At 34.8% G+C, this 19,130-nt stretch overlaps 5 protein-coding genes across 7 annotated transcripts in view; 2 read left to right on the top strand and 3 right to left on the bottom strand.

The window, feature by feature from the left end:
- Positions 1-423: 423 nt before the first annotated feature.
- On the bottom strand, positions 424-2,547 carry LOC105272702 (L-xylulose reductase). Of its 3 annotated transcripts, none has more exons than XM_011314936.1 (6): positions 2,471-2,547; positions 2,241-2,325; positions 1,794-1,992; positions 1,060-1,489; positions 690-838; positions 424-596 (listed from the first exon to the last, which is right to left on the bottom strand). In XM_011314936.1, the coding sequence occupies exons 3-6, from the start codon at positions 1,843-1,845 to the stop codon at positions 493-495; spliced, it is 735 nt and encodes a 244-aa protein (XP_011313238.1). In that variant the 5' UTR covers positions 1,846-1,992; positions 2,241-2,325; positions 2,471-2,547; the 3' UTR covers positions 424-492. The 3 variants fall into 3 exon arrangements, with proteins under 3 accessions (XP_011313238.1, XP_011313229.1, XP_011313219.1); XM_011314927.1 differs by having other exon boundaries at positions 2,408-2,485; XM_011314917.1 differs by lacking the exon at positions 2,471-2,547 and having other exon boundaries at positions 1,794-1,923; positions 2,241-2,324.
- Positions 2,532-4,256, top strand: LOC105272691 (ankyrin repeat domain-containing protein 54). The gene is made up of 3 exons (XM_011314908.1): positions 2,532-2,814; positions 3,026-3,092; positions 3,171-4,256. Exons 1-3 carry the CDS (start codon positions 2,551-2,553, stop codon positions 3,833-3,835), a joined length of 996 nt encoding a protein of 331 aa, XP_011313210.1. The 5' UTR covers positions 2,532-2,550; the 3' UTR covers positions 3,836-4,256.
- A 140-nt stretch (positions 4,257-4,396) lies between these two features.
- On the bottom strand, positions 4,397-14,975 carry Sk2 (Sphingosine kinase 2). The gene is made up of 7 exons (XM_011314944.1): positions 13,936-14,975; positions 8,317-8,668; positions 7,326-7,697; positions 6,818-7,062; positions 6,550-6,648; positions 6,316-6,455; positions 4,397-5,904 (listed from the first exon to the last, which is right to left on the bottom strand). The coding sequence occupies exons 1-7, from the start codon at positions 14,465-14,467 to the stop codon at positions 5,719-5,721; spliced, it is 1,926 nt and encodes a 641-aa protein (XP_011313246.1). The 5' UTR covers positions 14,468-14,975; the 3' UTR covers positions 4,397-5,718.
- A 748-nt stretch (positions 14,976-15,723) lies between these two features.
- On the top strand, positions 15,724-17,343 carry RpL18 (ribosomal protein L18). Its single transcript, XM_011314950.1, has 4 exons — positions 15,724-15,802; positions 15,942-16,028; positions 16,565-16,771; positions 16,968-17,343. The coding sequence occupies exons 1-4, from the start codon at positions 15,800-15,802 to the stop codon at positions 17,235-17,237; spliced, it is 567 nt and encodes a 188-aa protein (XP_011313252.1). The 5' UTR covers positions 15,724-15,799; the 3' UTR covers positions 17,238-17,343.
- A 130-nt stretch (positions 17,344-17,473) lies between these two features.
- The window catches only part of LOC105272730 (uncharacterized), a 3,499-nt gene continuing 1,842 nt past the window's right edge, over positions 17,474-19,130 (bottom strand). The window contains 4 exon segments of the mRNA XM_011314955.1: positions 17,474-18,088; positions 18,307-18,451; positions 18,682-18,857; positions 18,906-19,130. The exon segment at positions 18,906-19,130 is cut by the window's right edge and continues 3 nt beyond it. Of these exon segments, the coding sequence (XP_011313257.1) occupies positions 17,660-18,088; positions 18,307-18,451; positions 18,682-18,857; positions 18,906-19,130 (975 nt within the window). The 3' untranslated portion in view covers positions 17,474-17,659.

Raw genomic sequence — 19,130 nt, forward strand, 5'->3', positions numbered from 1 at the left:
GACAAAAAAATGTGTGAATTAAAAAAATTAGAGAGCAGTTAGAAAACAATTCGTTTAAAATAATTAATTATTATTTGTTAATTGTCAATTTAATTGATTAATTGACGTTTATTTAATTGAAAATTGTATAAAATTATATTTTAAATATATTAAAGTTGTGGCAATTGATCTGTTTTTTTTAGGAGAGTTAATATCAACTTATAAATAATTGAATAGAACTCTCAATTATTTATTGTAAAAGGAGAATATTACTGTTAACAATATTAATAATACTTCTGCGCAGTGAACAATTTGTATTATAATCCTTTGAATTTGTGATATTTTTAAAAACTTGTAAGATTTTTTGGGCGAATATTTTCGCGAAGTAATATATTTACATTATCATAATTTGAGTTGTAATATTATAATTAAATTCATTTGGAGTGGTTAATAATTATCATTTAATTGATTATTAGAGTAAATTGGATTTAAAGCGGTTTCAGGAAGATGACATCACGTTGCGAGGAATCCACCGTCGACGGGAAGAGCTGCTCCTGTTATCATACTACTGCGATCACTCAACAAATAGACAATTGCGTCTATGACTTCGTCGACCTCTGGAATGAGAATCAGTGATATGATTATCATATGACAGGTCAGTGTTTCAAAAATATCTGTCTCCCTGCTGAGTTTTATATAGAATTGTTTACCAGCAAATCTGCCGAGAGGAATTTTATCCAGCATCACTCTCGCTTTTTCTGGATCCTCCCAGCCAAGTTTTCCCATCGCTGTCATGACAACTGTCGGATTCACACTGTTAACTCGAATCTTGTGAGGTCCCAACTCCAATGCCATTGTTCTACATTTAAAAAACGTAATAAATAAACATGATCCATTGTTCTATCACAATTCGCAGGGATAATTCCTGAAAACTCTTTTTGTTTTGGACAGTTCATGAGATAAATATTACAGATCTTGGCGAGAGAAGAGGATAATTGTTGGATTTCCGGATGTTAAATGCGTGAATCGTTCCCCAATTTTATTGAATGTAATAATAACTGATAAATATTAATAATTTACTTTGTCAGCATGTCGACAGCTCCTTTGGACGCGCAATAAATCGCATGATCCTTGATAGCTGCCTGACTAGCCTGTGAAGAAACATTAACAATACTCCCCCCGCATTTTCGCTTTATTAAATCGTCAGCGACAATTTGCGAGATATTGAAGATTGCTTTAACGTTGACATCCATCGTCAGATCGAAATCCTCTTTTGTTAATTGTAAAAATGGGGCTAGGGTAGCCACTCCAGCATTATTAACAACCATATCGATGGGAAGAAATCTCTTTACAGCAGCTCTGCTTGCGTCCCAATCCCTCAAATCCATTTCCAATGTCATTATCTTTGGATCTTCGTGTCTCAAAGTCTCCAGGAATTTCTTGGTCCTCGATATTGCAATCACTGTTGCTTTGTACTCGGACAGGCGAAGGGCAAGATCTCTCCCGATTCCTGGAATAAAAATAAAATCCGTGCCACCGATTTTCAAAATAAAAATCGAAAAATCCAACTAAAAATTCAAAATTCACTCAAATTACAAATTGTAAATCTTTAATTTTCTAATAACTTATTAGATGCTTCATAATTCCATTAATTAGTAGTAATAATTCAATAATATTATCCATAATTCATTAAAAATTACGATAACAACGTGATTAATTAATTATTTATAATTAGACTTTGAGATTTGAGTTAATATGAGAGAAAATTTGATTGGATTTAATTGTTAGTACTCATAATAATTATTATTGTTTACCTTGACCAGCACCAGTAACCAATACTCTTTTCCCCTCGAAGGAAATGTTCATTGTTGATGATTATTTATTTACCAGGCGTAAAGTCGATGTTGACTGGTTGTTACTAATCCCCAGACTGAGGAACGTTATCTTTATTTCATGAAGACGTGGATTGAGTTACATAATATTCCGATTACTTCAATTATAAATCACAAACAACTGTACAAGAATATTTTAATTAATTAATCGAATTTAATCAACCGATTGAGTCACCAATCGCCGATTTATTCATTGCATGTGAAAAATCTCGAAAAATTTTCTTCAAATATTATTATCTGTATCAAATTAAATATCTAGATATCACGGGTTTTCAAATATTTTTTATTTGACACCGAAATTGAGAGATTTAGCAGAATTTTCATTTTTATGTTTTTTGAATTAATAATTAAATTAAACGTCTACTTTACCGATCTTCGGATTATTTAATACAAAAGCGTCCCGACAGGGTATTCTACAGTTCAAGGTTCTTCTCGTAAAAAGACAAAAAAAAATCTGCAATAAAAAATCCCGTTAGTTTATCCATAACATAAAAACCATAAGGTTATGTTTTCCTTGAATTTATCACTGTAATTACCCCACCACGATCTCCCCCACTCTTGAAGACACAAGATTAATTGACGAAGAAATAGAATTTTACCTGCAAAGCTAGACGATTTTTTTCGAATATTTGAGGTTAAAGGGAAGAAAACAAGTGTAAGAGTAAAAATAATCGTGAAGATGACGTCTGTAGATTCGGGCGTTGAAACTGGTAATGAATCTAATGACAGTGGGCAAGCTGAGGGTCAATTATTATTTGTATCTCCGTCAACGAATTCAGTTAAAAGAGGAAGAGTTCAGGATGTCAAGAAGATCCCGGAACACAATGGAAAACAGTTGGAGCTTGTGATGGAAAGTAATGAGGAAATAACTCCACCCAAAACAATCGTCTGTCTACCACAGAATTCTCACTCACTGCCTCTTAATTTAAATTCCCTCGACAAGGTAATTATTATTCATTTAAAATATTGTATTGAATTGTAAAAAATGTGAATGAAAGATTTTGTGAGGATACTGAGGATATTTTGTGAGGGACTAGTTTCAACTTTTATTAAAAAATATAGTGAATCTAATTTATCACTTCGCAGAGGAATTATTTAGTTAAAATTAAATAGACATGTCATCTCCGCTAATTCGTCTAATTTTATGGTTTCAGGCCGTCCAGTTTAATTTTCCAGAGTACATGTCTGACACAAAATTAGTGGATAACACGAAGGACCAATGTATGCTTTCCTTTTGAATAATATCAAATTATAGTCGTTTGAATTCCTAATGGAGCTGAAAATGCAATTGTCTTTCAGGGTGTGTGAATAGATTTATGCCAAGGAGATTAAATAAATTATGCTACAGAAGAATGAAAAGAATTCCCTACAGAAACCAGTTGCGCTTTCAGAAAGATTGGGAGAGGAGAATGCGGATGGCTGCAGCAACGAATAATGTAGAATTAGTGACGAATCTTCTAGAAAAAGGTGTATCACCAAATAATACTGACTGCCAGGGGCGTTCGCCTCTCCACATGGCCAGCTCCAGTGGTTACACGGATGTTGTAAAAGTGTTACTGGATTTTGGAGCTAATCCCAATATGACTGACACCCTGGGAAATACCCCATTGCATCTGGCAGCTGTCACTTCAAAAATGCCAATCGTTGTCTTGCTGTTGAAAGCTGGTACCAATGTATTGTCATCTGATCGACATGGGTACAATCCTCTTCAGCTTGCCCAAACGAAACTCAGAATGCTCCAGAAATCTGGTGGATCTGAGCTCAGTGTTGTCAAGGAGGAAGTCCACAAGGTCGTGGAGATGCTCATGGCATATCTACAGCAGCAGAAAAATGTTGACCTACAAATCGAAGCTTTGAGCTCATTCTGTGCTAGACTCTCAGTATCACACACCACTGATCAAGTCCAGGATGATGTCAAGAATCTTCTTGCCAGCATTGATTCACTCAGTTTGAGTAATAACTGAAGAATTATCGTTGATTTTTTATTTTCCATTTTTGTTATTCCTCTCGCGCGCGTGTTTTTTCATGTTCACATTGAATTTCACGTCATGAGGTCCTCTTTGACAGGATAAAATCATTTTTTGATAGAGAATTTATAAGGAGAGATTTATTGAAGCATTTTTGTCGCGAACTTCGCCTTTTTTTTATTTGAATCTTCCTTCGAGATTTTTTTAACGCACAAAAACGAGTAGAATAATTCTGCCCACGGAAAATTGATGATGAACTGATATCAATAACCTGTTAAATGTTAAATCATAAATAATGACTGTTTCTATAAAAAATATTGAATAAATTCCTGTAGAAAATCGCATTGTCTGAAAAAAAAAGGGGAAAGAGTTTACGACTGTTCCCTTTAAACTGAAAATAAATTCAATTTAATTTCCAGCGATTTATTATTCAATTACTTGGACAAATGGACTTTTTTGGGGATAATCTTATGATTATTATTAATATTACTTTAATAAATCTTCAGAATCCTGACCGTGTGGGAAGCATTTTTTTTTTTGTACGTGAGATAATGATTAATCCATTGTTCTGCATGCGATTATCTCTTCAAGATTTATCAGTGCTGTAAATATCCCGTAAAGTTGAATTTCCATCAGCTATTATGCAGTGACTCCGTAGATGAATAATTAATATATTCCTCGGCAGTAATTGCAACAACGGAAAAGAAAAAAAAAATATATGTGCAGCCATACCTGCCAGACCTGCAGTTTTTATATTCGTGAAATATATTAATTAAATTAAACACAAGGTTTATAAATTTAATTTTATTTAATACTTTTATCACCATTACTGGGATGTCTAATTACTACTCTGAATGTTCAAAAATATTGAAGGATCAAATCAGTTCGGTAGGGAAGTGGTGAATGACCAGAGGTCAATGCTAAATTAATTTACTTTCTCTGCGTGAATTCTAGGGAGATCATTCACCACTTATCTACTGGCCTCATCATGCAAAAACGAAATGAAGCGTTTTATAATCCCATAATGATTGCTTATTGATATCGCAGGTTCTAAAAAATATTTAACAATTTGTCGATGTATTTTCCCATTTTTAACTAGAAAAAGCATCTCAAACAGGGCCTAGGCCAGTAGTCCGTAGGGAAGTGGGGAAACGGGATCAATTTTATTTATATAGATATCTCAGGCGCGAAGTAGAATTGAATGACTCCATTTCTTTCAATTATTTCAGCAGCAAAGTGACGAAATGAGAGAAAATGAACTCTAATTCCCGATTTATCTCGAAAACTATCGTTTTACGGGTAAAATGTCAAATAACTTTTTCGTAGCTGATTAGATTTCTAATAAAAAAGGTCGGATGGTATTGTCTCCTAAAATCAATAGTTTTCTAGATCAATCGATATTTTGAAGAACCAAAAAAGTCTAGTTCTCTCATTTCACCACTTCGCAGGTTTTTTTTTTTACTAAACACCTGGAAGCTCGAGAAAAATGTTAAAATTAATGTTGAATGACAAGAGATAATTAAATTGACATCCCATTTCACCACTCCCCAACTTTGGCACCAAAAATCCGTCTCAGAGCTAGAAATTCTCATGAAATCTCCAACAAACAGTACAATGATCACCTCTCGTCCATCAAAATACAATATTTACAATTAGAACTCTCATCACCTCGTGAATCTATAACGAACCAATCCCCTCAATTCAAGTCATCAAACTCCCACAATATCCCACAATTAATTCCCCTTTTTGTTCGACAAAAAGACGGAGGAAATGTCTCGAAAAATACTCTAGTGGTGCATCAGCAGCAGCGGAATTTATGAGCGTATTGATTTTGATTTAAATTCATCAAGTACATAAAATTGGTGTCCTCACGGTACTGGTCAAGGACTCATTATAGTGGCCATTGAGGGGAACACCTCGGCCTGCAATGGACCGTAATCCACCTCTTCACCGTCGACAGTCATGTGGCCATTTGTACCTTCCGGCTCGATGCGAAAACCTCTTACTGGAATCATTTCCACTCCAGGGCACGTCAAATGAGCTCCCGTACTCAATCCCAAAAGAAACTAGAGGAACCATAAAAGAGTCGTATCAATTTTATGACGTGGCAACAGATAAAATTTGTTTTATGATTCTTATACGGGTTTTTTTCTTATTGTCGACACGAATATTCAAACGATTTCATAATCCTCTGAATCGAATGAATCACACCTGGTGTTATTTGTATTACATGAATTTTCAAATTAAAGTTCCAAATCGATTTGATTTTTTCAATTTCACGTGTCACATTTCGATAAATAGCAATCCTGTTTAAATAAAATCCATAAAAATTTGTATTATTCTCGCAAAAAGTCTTGTATATCATTTATCAATTTATTAATTTACCAATTTTATTCAATTAAACCTCAAAATTGTGGAATTATCTCAACGAATTTTGATAGATGGAATTCATAAATTACGGGATCAAAACAATTTACCTGAAGAAGATTTGTACGAGTGATACCAGCTCTTATGATCAGTAGCCATATCACACCATCAGCTAACTTTGCTCTCGGTGCAATGAAACAATCTTGTCCGATATGTGATTGATAAGCTGCGTGTACGATAACAAATTCCCCTAGATAAATAAATTATTTTTAATTGAATCGACTGCCTCTGCCCACGTCAGGGGTCCAAGTACGAATGGGAGTTTAATTCCAACGATTAAATACCTTGTATCTGTATCCAACTATTAGGAAGTTGCGCAGTCAATGCCGGAAGTGATGATGACGGGCCATACATCACGCGATTGCCGCTCTCATTCTCTTCATCTGTTCATCAATATCGAATTCATTGAATTAAAGAGATCAATACGCAATTAATTTCATTGATAGCCCATCGAGTTATCAATAGAATTTTGCAAATAAATCCTGAAGGACTTTCTCGAAGGAAACGTCAGGATTAAATTTCATTCAACTTTTACAAATCTACGAACAATACCTGGCGTTAAATTATCGTTATCTTCCATACTGTGATAACTAGACGCAGATCCAGTACTGAAGTACGTGGATTTTCGTGATGTTGCAGAGTAAAAGCTGTCCAATCTGGTCCGCACCTGGTTTTCAGTTTCCAGTGATAAATTCTCTGTTATCACGTCATTTTCATCTAGATACATGTCGTCAAGACCACTCGTTACTGAATCCATAACGTCGTGATAACTCTTTGACTCTCGCACTCCGCAGTATCTTCCAAACAAAATTTAAACAATTGTTTAATGTTCCTTCTGAAACTTAACATTCAAAATTCCCTCCAGATTTTTCTATAAAATTTCACAACTCTTTCTCTGACTCGAATAATAATAATCCAATTACGAAGATAATAGAATGGTAATGATAATAATAATTATTGTTTAGTAAAATGGAGTAATTTAATTGATTTCGTTGAAATTCTCGTGATTTGAGGAGTTGAAGTAAATTAGTGGATGAAGAGGTAATTTTTGATGATTTACCGATCAAGTTGATCGCCGTAGCTCCTGGAGTGTGGGATAATGACTTCATCTTTGAAATCTTTATCGTAGATATTTCCATTGCTCTTGCTCTCGGCTATAGATACTTTATCACAGGGTAAGTATGACACTTTTCCCTTGTAAGTTCTTAATCCAATGAGCCTGGCCAAGCTCCAAATGGTGAAACGCTGGGCGCCAATAGCCCGCAGACTCTCACTCTCAATGTCAATGTCTGCCAGGAATCCCCATCCAATTGATAAAAATGAGAATAAAATTTGATTGCGCGTTTCAACGCGAACTAGATCCATCGGTGTCTTTCGGCTCTTCACGACAGACAGGGCACTTATCAGCATTGGATTTGAATCGTAAGGCTCTCTAAATGAAACAGATTGATCTAATTATTCATTCAGAATGAAAAAACAATTTATGAAGGATAATTTAACGATCTGGGGGAGAGGGAAAAGTCTGGAAAGTCTGGAACGTCTGGAACGTCTGAAATCTGGAACTTGTTGAATTTCTGGAACTTCTTCAATCGTCAATAACTCGAAATCCGCTGAATAGAATTCAACGATTTTTCTTTCGTTTTGAAGTTCTCTTTTTAAACTTCAAAATGAAATAATAATCATTCGATTCCACTCTGCGGTTTTTGAGTTATTGAATATTGAAGGAAAATTGAGGTGAAGAAATCGACGAGAGGTTTCAACGTCTGCAAACAAATTTAATAACTCTAGAATCAACAAGTCGAATGTCAATATTGAATGTATCACTGCAGCTTGGAGTCTCCAGTTTCCAAGAGATATTACTGAATCGATTTGTATAAATCATTAAACCTGAATGAAGAAAGACATAAATATTGAATTACTGTAGGTGCAATTACCGAGGAAATATCAATCGAAATATCAGATAATCTCTCGATGATTTCATTCTCGTGAAGAAGTGAATTCTTGGGGGTCAACTCAAAGTAATAGCAGTAATTATTTATAATTTCATTTACCCCTTGGCATATGCGATGGACTTGGCCAATCCATTCCCTGATCCACAAGGAATAACTCCCAGTGGAAGCTCCCTCAACGCTCTATCCCAATCCGGTCTCTCCAAAATTCCATTAACAACTTCGAAGACAATTCCGTCACCACCAACCGATAATATCCCACTCCACTGATAAATATCTCTCGTCCTGACGAATTCTCTGGCGTAATTCGAGTGCTTTGTGATATGTACGTCATAGAATTTCTCGGATTCCGATAAAATGGGATGAATTCTCCGTTGGAAAATCTCTTTTCCTCTTCCAGGCCCCGATTTTGGATTCAGAAGGACAAGAATTTTCTTGCGATCACCAGCACATGCTGAAATATTAAAACAATTACTGGAATTATTATGGGAGATAATTATAAATAAAATTGGTATTTTATATTTTTAGGAGTGAAAAAATGGAATTGACAAGTGGTTTTGATTTTTTTTATGGATGTACCTGTGGAGATCTTAGGGGATTATTAACAATTATGGTTAATTGTCAATTATTTTAGAGATGAATACCGATTATATTTTATATCAGCAATATCGCGTGTTGTTGCGACATGGGGATAAGTTATATTGTTTTTAATGGCTCTAGATTGGACGTACATTGAATGTCATAATGTCACGTTCCACTTCTGTCGGGTGATTGTTTCATCTCCTGCGTGATTTCTCGTTTCTGTTTCCAATTAAATTTATCACCCTGAGGTCACCCAACTTTTTTCAATTCCAAATTCAATAATCATAGCGCAAAATAATCACGAGGAGCAACAAATGAGAATAACAAACTCAATGAAATATTCATTATGAATATAAAATGAGACATTTCTAAAAATATTTTATCTTTCAAGATTCTCGTTGATTTAATGACAAGGAAAAATACGTCAGAGTCAACCGTTAAATAATAATTTAATCGCCTCTCCTTCTGAGAATTAATTCCTGAGAATTATTTCTGCAAAATAATTAATATAAGTTATTAAAAATAATTATTTCAATAGCCTAAACTAAATTATCGAATCCTAAAATTCGGTTGATGATTAATTGATAAAAATTGAGAGAAATTGAGTTTTTTCTCAGATCCAGAAATAAAATTCAGGAATAATTCTACGTGTAATTTTTCTCTGGGATAAAACCGGGTAAAAGCTGGCGTTTAAATTCACTCATCCAACATTCACTGTTGGCATAATACTGCGGAAGGGATTGTGAACCAGTGGAAATTTACAAACCATTAAATTTTGCCTGGAATAATAATTCTGGTCATCCATTCACTCCAGAGAATCCAGCGATATTTTTAAAATGATCAGTTCTCCTGTCGTCGATTAATAATTTAATATTAATTTAATACCGTATATTAAATTAATAAAATCGAGACATATTCCATAACATAATGGATTATATACGTAATAGTATACATTATGTAATCTTGCGCTCAATATATATTATATAGTAATTGTTATTATCAATGATAACAATCAGAGGAAAAGAATTAAATAATTTTGAAAAATAATCTCTCAGTTTAATTATTAATTATTAATTATAGAATATTTATAAATTTTGCGAGTGAAATCTACAAATTCTGAGTTATCAATTATTATTAATAAATTGATAATACATTTTTTAATATAGAATTGGTGGTGAATGAATTTTATTAGATCAGAAGTTTATCGGATTTTTAGGGGATTTTTATTATTTTTTAAGTAAATAATGAGAGGGGAGAATTTTCTATTGTTTGAAATATTTTTAACAGCTCAATATTGTTACTAGGAGATTGTTCCACTGGACTACATGTTCTAACATTCCTTATCGCGTCGTTACGTAGAAATTGACCGAGTAACTGTTCGTCAGCTAGAGGTGATAAACGAGGGACAAAAAGCTTGATGAAGACGAAGGATTACGATTTTCCATGGTCTCCTAGGATTTCCTCGAGGAAATAAAAACCATCCGGGGACAATGAGAATAAAATGTCCCACGTTTTATCAGAATTCATTCAAGAATTTTATCAATTCGTCCAGATCAATCGCAGAAAGCCATTCTATTTTTCCACGTCTAGTTTATTTTATTGAAAAATCAGCGGTGAAAGGGAAATGTCAGGAGTTATTTCAAGTGAAAATTAATTGCAAGTTCTCAGAGCAGAAATTCGTGGAGATTTTCTTTTTTAATATTTTTATTAATAAATTGAAGAAAATTTCTTGGAGGAGAGTGAAAACTCTGGGGAATTCGCGACTTGTGGTGGGAGATTGGGCAGGAGTTTAAATGGTGGATTAATGGATCGTTCATGAAGAGACAGATTAAATAGACTGGGTGATAATAAAAGAGAGAAAAGAATTCTAAAATTTATTTTTCAATCACAACAGCTGTTTCTTATAGTAAAAGCTTTTATAGTAAAGCCCTTGGACGTTCGCCAGTATTTTTAACTCCAAGACTAGTTTTTTATTTATTTCTTTCAAGTAATCTAATATTTCAATTTAATAACCAATTTGGTGGGTGCTGAGGGCAACTGTTTTTAATTACGTAAGAATTGATTTAATTGCGAACTTTGAACATGAGGAAGTCCTCGGTATTTTTCTCTCGATTGATGGAAAACGTCAGAGTTTTTTCCGAGATATTAACGCCTTCTCGGATTTTTTTTACTCGACGATTTATTATTGCAATGAGCTCTGAATATACATTCAACAATTTGTTGTGCATTCGATTAAAAAAAAAAAACAAAAAAAGTCATCTACAGACTTTTAATTAGTTTACTAAATGTGTTCCATTAATTTGTCGATTTTCCATTTATATTAATTGATAATATTGATAGGGTGAGGTATATTTTAAAAAATGGTGATAATGGAAGGAAATTGATGGGAGAATTTAATAAATTCGGGGATGAATAAAAATTAAAGGAGTTAATGAGTTTTTCAGATAATTAGTTAAGGCCCGGATGGACTGTCCGGAAAAGATAATTTACTCCAAAATTGGGACTTCTAATTACCCCGTAAATTAATCGTTTTTTCTGATAATTTTATTATATTTTATTTCAATAACAATTATTGAAAAAAAAAGATTAATTGTCAAAGTAATTGGGAATCCGAATTTCGGAGTAGATGATCTTTTCTGGATAATCCACCGGAGCCTTAATAATTTTGGTGGAGTGTAGATTGAGGTGAAAGAAATAAAAATGTTGTAGTGAATATTTTGGTGAAAAATTGAGGGAAAATGAAAAATCTGGTGTCATTGGTTCTTGCCTTAGGCTGATTTTTCAAGGCCAATTGATACTGTTCGGTTTGGACATCGGCCTTTTCCCTTTATTGATTAATTCCATATGGTTGCACCAAAACGAATTGCCTCTGACGCAGGAATCGGTCTAGCCTCTAGCTGGACGATTGCACACACGCGAGCCAATGGAGTCCAGGGCTTCCCCATAAATTAACGAGACCTCATCTTCATCAAGGTGAGATCAATAATTCAGAGGGACTATTCTCTGTACACGAATTAAAAATCCTGAGGAAATCCTGATGAAATTGCGATTGAATTTCCCGAAAAATCCTTACGATTTCAATTCGCCATTTTTGTTTAATCTCGTCTAATTTTTTTTATAAGTTCGTCATAAATAATCAATTTGCCTCGTCCCTCCTATCCTTCCCCCTCCCCACTCCTGTCCATCAATTGAAAATTCGGAGAAAATTTTTAGGGGATTTCTTAGAAAATTCTCGCGATTGCCATTTTTTATTTTCATTTATCATTTTTTCATGATGATAAATATTATAAATATAATAAATATAATAAATATAATAAATATCATGATAAATATTGGGCCTCACCCCAATATTTATCATCAATTAGCGCATCAATTAAAAATCCTAATAAAATTTGCAGAGAATTTCACAAAAAATTCTCGCGATTACGATTTTCTATTTTCATTTCCAATTTTTTCATGATAATAAATATTATAAATATAATAAATACTATAAACAACATCATAAATATTGGGCCTCACCCAGTGCATCAATTAAAACTCCTGATGAAATTTCCAGAGAATCTCACGGGAATTTTCGGAAAATTCTCTGGATCGCTATTTTTCCGACTTTAATTTTTAATTTGTTCAATAACATTAAGGCTTTCAGAGTCGAAGAAAAATCGAATGTTTTCTTCACTATATAATGGATTATTGATCTCTATGGAATGAGTATAAGTGATCGTACGATCTCCCACGAGTCACGACAGAACGATCCAGGACTTTGTCCAATTGAATTTTGCACCCAGCGAATCATTCCGTGTAATTACCATCAATTATCTCCATAAAAACAAAAAAAAAAAATCCCACAGGTTGTACTCGATCGAGGATTAATCGAGAGAGATTTTATAAGGTCGATTCGAGTCTGTACGTCTTCCAAACAAGGGACAGTAGCCTTGAATTTAATTTATCTCCTTGATATTCAGTGAAATGAAAAAGGTAAACTGGTGATAGAAACTTGAAACTGAAGGTGAAAATCAGAGAATTATTAAAATCATCGACAGAAATATTTCAATTGACATTTCAATACCTAAAAAAGCCCCTAACTGAATAAAATAAACAATAAATAAAAATCCAGAGACTAAAATAAAAGATTGAATGGCAAAATATAAAATCCTGTTGACAGCGAATAATCAAGTTAAATTCCCACATAAAAAAAATAGTCAGCTCTTCATCAGACAGGTGTCACAGGTTTTCCATCAGACAACCACATGTACTTATTCCATGTACCTATTCCCCTCGTTACATAACACCGTGTGTTCGTCACACGTGCGTCCGGTATACCTTCTGCCTCTCCAAGTAAAAAAAAAAACGATTGAACGTGTTCGTGCGCTGGCAAATCCACGTTTTGATGGTAGACTATAAAGATAATTGGTCAACTTTGTCCCATTACCGATGACTAAATTGCATGCGTTTTTTTATAACAATTGCAGAATAATCCGCGAGTTCCACCGGAGAAACAATGAAAAAAGACAAGAGAATAAATAAATAATTATTTCAAAAAGATATATCTTCTGTAAAATCTACAGATCGTAGATTTTAATAAATAATTCTTGATTAATTGTAATTTCAAAGATCTTCAGTGATTATCGATTTTTTACGCAATGACTTTCGCAATCAACTTTATTTACATTAATGAAGAAAAATCACTGAGCAACAAAAACTGGAGTTTATGCTGGATTAAAAAAGCAGTAATTAAACACGCCAACGTGAGGTGGTTATTTTCAAGAAGTAATCCTTTCCTGTTGATTTATCCGATGGAAAACTGATAATAAAACTTCAAACAAGTGCTCTAACGTATTTATCTTTCTGTGAGACCTGTGACACCTAATATTCCCTAAAATATTCATAAATCCAGAATTTTCAAATATAATTCACGTTAATTAAGAGAATTTATTAAATACCAAAAATAATAATAATTATTTAATTTTCATTTGTCTTCCAAACGATTCGTTTTAATTTCTAAAAAAAAATGTGTGAATAAATGGTTTTGCCTTTTCCAAAAAAATTGGAGAACGAGAAATTTTATTGATTTGACAGATCGAATTGACGGATTGAGAGTAAAAAGGGAGAGAGATCTGAGATGTGAAAAAAAGAGCTCACCATCCAGCAAATCACTGAGATTTCCGTGACTGGGACTCATGAGATTCCAGGGTATGGTGATCCTGGCGACAAGACACTTGATAGCAAGTCTCCAACGACTGGCCTCCCGCAAATTATCCTCGTACTTATCAAAAGATCTGAATCTCAGTGTTATAGTTGTTCTTTCACGCCTCCTCGCGCCCTTAACACGTGCCTTTTTCAATGTATAGGCGTAGATATAGAGATAAGCCGATGTGTCAAGCTCATCCCAAGTTGTGAAACCGTCAGTTGTTGATTCGACAAGTCTGAGTTGACTCTTCGAGACACTTGGACGACAGGCACAACTACCGGCACTTCTTCTTTTAGATCTCATACACCGACACCCAATAATGTCATTCAAACCAATGGTCTCAGTCTTGGTAGCACCATTGCTCTCTTTCTGAAGACTCAATCCCTTATCACTCAATTTAACTCGATAATAAGTATTCTTCTTCGATGTTATGTAGAATGTCTCCTCCAGCAGAGTACTCCCTCGTATCGTGTCCTCAGCCATTATTTTAGTTGTAAATATTATTGTTTTGAATTACGAGTACATCCGGACTACCGCAATCCTCTCAGCTATTATTCCACGACTATCAACAGAGAAATTTTCACAACAGAGAATATCATGTCATCTATTTTTCGATTATCTTATTATTTGATTTTTGATGTTTAATGAAACGAATTCAAATTCATCTGGTGATGAATGTGGTGATGGTGTTGGTGATCTCCAGGGGTATTCGGAGGTGGTGGATTTTTTTTTTTAATTTTTATCATGCCAGTTGCAATGCGACGAATAGATCCATTGGTGATAGGGGTTGCAGGGTGAAATTTTTCTTCTCGATTTTGGGGATCACGATTTATCACTGCACTGGGATGGAATTTAATGACTGGTGGCAGGGGGAGTGTCTCGTGGGTTTGAGATACTTTTTATCTTTATTAATTGGTAATTGGAACTGTGGAATTGCTTGAAGGAATCACTGATGTGTCTTTTACGGCGCCTTTCGAGCTACTGGAGCTGTACGACGCCTGTCCTGGTGTTTCTGGGGTTTCTCACTCTAGAATTGAGATTTCTCACTCTTGTGGAAGGAAATCCGCGTTCTGGAGGGGTCACGGGATTTTTTGGAGTCTGTAGAGGCATCTTACGGGGTGGACCATCAATTTTTATGGAGTTTTGTCGGTAAAACAGGGGGAGATTCGATGTTCTGATTAATTGCGATTAGTACGATTAATCGAATTGTAATTGACGTAATTAGGGTTTGTGGGAATATCCGGGTGTATGAATTTATTGAGATTGCGGGAATGTCAGTGCGCAGGGCACATTCAAATTTCCCGCCTTGGGGTTTTTCCGATTTTATTGGATAATCGATTTTTTATTCTCGAGTTTTTCGATAGGGGGAATTTTAGTTTTATCTCGATTGGAATATGGGATAAGAGGATATCAGGGCGGGAGGGGATAATCCAAAATTTTTTGGAATTTTTGAAAATTTTTGAACATTGGTATGGAAAATTTACTTTTTCGAACACCCGTACGAAAAATACACTTTTCCCAACCCCCATATAAAAAAGTTCACTTTCCCTCACAATTTTTGGGGCGAAAAATTTCAGAAACAAAAAATTCGCGAAACTAGCGCCTTTTGCTTTTGAGAAAACCAAAGAGTTATTTTTTATTACTCATTTGATTAAAAAAATATAATATGATATAGTGATAGCAAAAAAAAATGAAATATTCAAATAATCCTGCGAGTGGCGGGCAAATGACAACTATCGCCATCTTATAAACTTCCGGTTTCTTTTCGAGGCGTGCGCGAAGCACGAAGTGCCCGTTCTTTTCCGATTTGTCAAAATGGTAAGACATTGTGAAGTTTATATCTCATTGATAAAAATCTGTTGTAATCCGTGTTTTGCGTTGACATCCGAGGATGCAATAATTGTCAAGTGAAACTATCAATGTTAGTTTATTAAACAACAATGGTATTTATCCACAGGGTATCGACATCAATCATAAACACGACCGCAAAGTGCGGCGAACAGAACCCAAGTCTCAGGATGTCTACCTCCGACTTTTGGTTAAGGTAAGTTTTTAAATAAACAATTTCCTTACAAAATTGGGATTGAATCTTTCATTCGGTTTCAACGCACGTCATTACCGAGTGTTAATGACCGATTTGTTGAGTAATAAATATTTAAGGTTAGGATCAATAAAGTGTCAATACACATGTCTAGATAATTGCGTGTTTTTATTGTTTATTGGTACTGAATTATTATTTGTTAATCACTCAGTTTATCTCTGCGAACTGCACTCTGTGTCTGTCCGAATTTGGACTGGTCCAATTTGAATGCTCGCTAGATTAAATCAATCAGCTTTCCTATTCTGGCTCTTGGGTTTCACTGAGAGTCAATTATACTAGCTGACACAATTGATTTCATTAATTAATTAATTATCAATTAATCCCGAGGAATTACGGGCAGAACATACCAAAATTCGATTATCAAATCGTTGAATTCCCGGAATATTGTAGATTAATATCCGATAATTTCCACTTTCGATTAATTCAATTAATTCGATTAATCTTCCATGAAAAATTAAAAATCAATTACTTGATTTCAGCTGTACCGTTTCCTGGCAAGACGTACCAATGCAAAATTCAACAAGATTATCCTGAAACGTCTCTTCATGAGTAAAATTCACAGGCCACCAATTTCGTTGGCACGTGTCGTGAGATTCATGAAGAAACCAACACGTGAGAATTGCATTGCTGTTGTTGTGGGTACAGTCACGGATGATGCCAGGATTTTTGAGATTCCAAAGTTGACTGTAAGTTAATCCTCAACAAAAAAAGAAACGTCTCAACGATATTAATCAGCCACTGAATGATTAATTGACCCCAGATCAATCATGACAAACAATTTTTAATTATTCAAATAATTAATTCAATGAAATAATGCAACTGATGCTCTGGGGATGCTCTGATTATTTCTGATTGATCCTTTTAATGAATTTTTCAAACTAGGTTTGTGCTCTCCGTGTGACTGAGAAAGCTCGCGGACGAATCCTGAAGGCTGGGGGTGAGATAATTACATTCGATCAATTGGCACTGAGAGCACCAACTGGAAACAAGACAGTCCTGATGCAAGGACGTCGCAAGGCACGTGAGGCTGTCAAGCACTTTGGACCAGCTCCTGGTGTACCGCACTCCCATACCAAACCCCTGGTTCGCTCCAAGGGAAGGAAATTCGAAAGGGCCCGCGGCCGCAGGCGCAGCTGTGGTTACAAGAAGTAGACGATTATATTCATTCTGCCACGATTTATTTTTTCCTGCTATCACTATCCAAACTGATGTTCTTTTGTACGTCGGAGATGAAAGAAATAAATTGGGGTAAACGTAATTCTCTGGTTTTATTTGTTCCCTTAATTTATCTCAAATCAATTCAATGGGAGAGATGTGAAATAGATTTTTATTTTCAATTCATGAATCTTTTCAAAAAATCGAAACACTCCTTCCGTTTTTTTCTTAATTAGTTTGAAAATCGATTTTCCAATTGTTTCCTTCATTATTAATAATAATGTCAATATGATAAATTATTAAAAAAGATTTATAATGAAATCTCGAAGTATTCGATTCAATAAATTCGACAAATTATTCGATTTATACATAAAAATAAATAATAATCATAATATAATTTCCCCATTCAATTGAATCCGTCAACCTGTCCTCTCAGCGCTGTCCCCCACCTCCTCTCCTGGTGACTCTTCCTCCATCCTCTCCTCATCGTCATCCTCTTCATCAGCTGGGAGTACCTCCGGGAAATAAGCATTAGCTTCCTCGACAGCGACATCGGGGTTCTCGCTGACGTGATAGGGACCGATCCCTGCGAACGTCAGAAATGCCTCGGAACCGACTTTTCTCACAACACAGACAAACGCCTCATATCCGGTCTTTTCCTCAGTACTGGCGTCGAATTCCTCGATGGAATTCGCTATTAGTCTCGCCTCCCCAGGTTTATCCCTCTCGAAGATCCCGAAGTGGAGGACCTCGGACTCCTGCATCGCCAGGACTATCTTCAATTCATTTTTTCGAGTGCTATCGAACTTGAAGACCATTATTGGAGCCTTTTCCGTTTTATCTTCATACTGAAATGTTTATTAACCAAAATTAACAGTTCATTATTTCGAGATTATATAATTCCTCTCATTATTATATTAATCGTATTTGATAATTATTTTCAGTATTAATCATTTCTATATTACTGTATTAATTGTTTCTATTATTGAATTTTTATAATTCGTTGATTTTTAGGTAATTAATTAGGTATATTAATTAGTAATTGAAGGGAATGCAGGTGACTCACTGGAAATGTTGTATCCAGATATTTTTTGAAGATCGTCTTGAAGAGACTGATTTTATTTAATGAATTTGGAGTCGCCCAGACGACGGGGAAGATGAAGTTCTCTTTTCCTAGTGGAATTGACGCCGGCTTATGGCGTTCTGCAAAGCTGTAATAATTCTTCAATGAATGAAAACTATATTAACAAATATCAAATGATTTCTTCCAGAATTCAGTTCCCTACAATAATTTTTCTTTATTTTTCATTATTCACAAAGAATTTTCTACAACTCCAGAGGATTGACAAATTTTTATAAAAAATTGTAAATGCCGCGTTAGGAATCAAATTAATTTTATTATCAATTGAAATTATGTTGTATTGATTTTTCAAGGACATACCAACCCTCTGGGACTTCAGCATCAATCGGTGGTAGTCGTGGCTCGCCGAATAAGAGATTCAACAAATATTTTTCCACATCCATTTCTGGTCTGTTCTCTCCAACTTTAAGTCGCATGAAGAGACATTTCCCTTCAGTCAACAGCTGTCTAGCCTCTGGAGTCACTATCCAATCAGACTGGAATTATCAATGAAAATATCTCAGTATATCCAAAGGAAAACAAACCTCTGCAAATATTTTGTTAATCAAATCTTCATTCAGTCGTTTTCTAATCTCTTGCTCCACAATGTAATTCTCTGGAAGAACATTTTCCACTAGATCAACGTAAGGTGGACTTGATCTCTTGTCTCTCCTGTGGCCCTCTTCGTCCTTGAATACCCAGGGGTACAGCAGGAGACAGGTCTCGTCCAGGAGAGATGTCATCAGGTGGTGCATTTCTGCTTCGTATCG

This window comes from Fopius arisanus, unplaced genomic scaffold (genome assembly GCF_000806365.1).
Source record: "Fopius arisanus strain USDA-PBARC FA_bdor unplaced genomic scaffold, ASM80636v1 scaffold00004, whole genome shotgun sequence".
NCBI lineage: Eukaryota > Metazoa > Arthropoda > Insecta > Hymenoptera > Braconidae > Fopius > Fopius arisanus.

Excerpts from the sequence above, each read along its gene's own strand:
- LOC105272702 (XM_011314936.1), bottom strand. The coding sequence starts at position 1,845 with ATGAACATTTCCTTCGAGGGGAAAAGAGTATTGGTTACTGGTGCTGGT. Across the intron at positions 1,490-1,793 it reads GGTTACTGGTGCTGGTCAAG|GAATCGGGAGAGATCTTGCC; the intron begins GTAAACAATAAT and ends TTTTTATTCCAG. Across the intron at positions 839-1,059 it reads GCTGTCGACATGCTGACAAA|AACAATGGCATTGGAGTTGG; the intron begins GTAAATTATTAA and ends TTTTAAATGTAG.
- LOC105272691 (XM_011314908.1), top strand. The coding sequence starts at position 2,551 with ATGACGTCTGTAGATTCGGGCGTTGAAACTGGTAATGAATCTAATGAC. Across the intron at positions 2,815-3,025 it reads ATTTAAATTCCCTCGACAAG|GCCGTCCAGTTTAATTTTCC; the intron begins GTAATTATTATT and ends TTATGGTTTCAG. Across the intron at positions 3,093-3,170 it reads GGATAACACGAAGGACCAAT|GGTGTGTGAATAGATTTATG; the intron begins GTATGCTTTCCT and ends ATTGTCTTTCAG.
- Sk2 (XM_011314944.1), bottom strand. The coding sequence starts at position 14,467 with ATGGCTGAGGACACGATACGAGGGAGTACTCTGCTGGAGGAGACATTC. Across the intron at positions 7,063-7,325 it reads TACGGCGATCAACTTGATCG|ATACTGCGGAGTGCGAGAGT; the intron begins GTAAATCATCAA and ends TTTGTTTGGAAG. Across the intron at positions 6,649-6,817 it reads TAACGATAATTTAACGCCAG|ATGAAGAGAATGAGAGCGGC; the intron begins GTATTGTTCGTA and ends ATTGATGAACAG.
- RpL18 (XM_011314950.1), top strand. Across the intron at positions 16,029-16,564 it reads ACCTCCGACTTTTGGTTAAG|CTGTACCGTTTCCTGGCAAG; the intron begins GTAAGTTTTTAA and ends ACTTGATTTCAG. Across the intron at positions 16,772-16,967 it reads TTGAGATTCCAAAGTTGACT|GTTTGTGCTCTCCGTGTGAC; the intron begins GTAAGTTAATCC and ends TTTTCAAACTAG.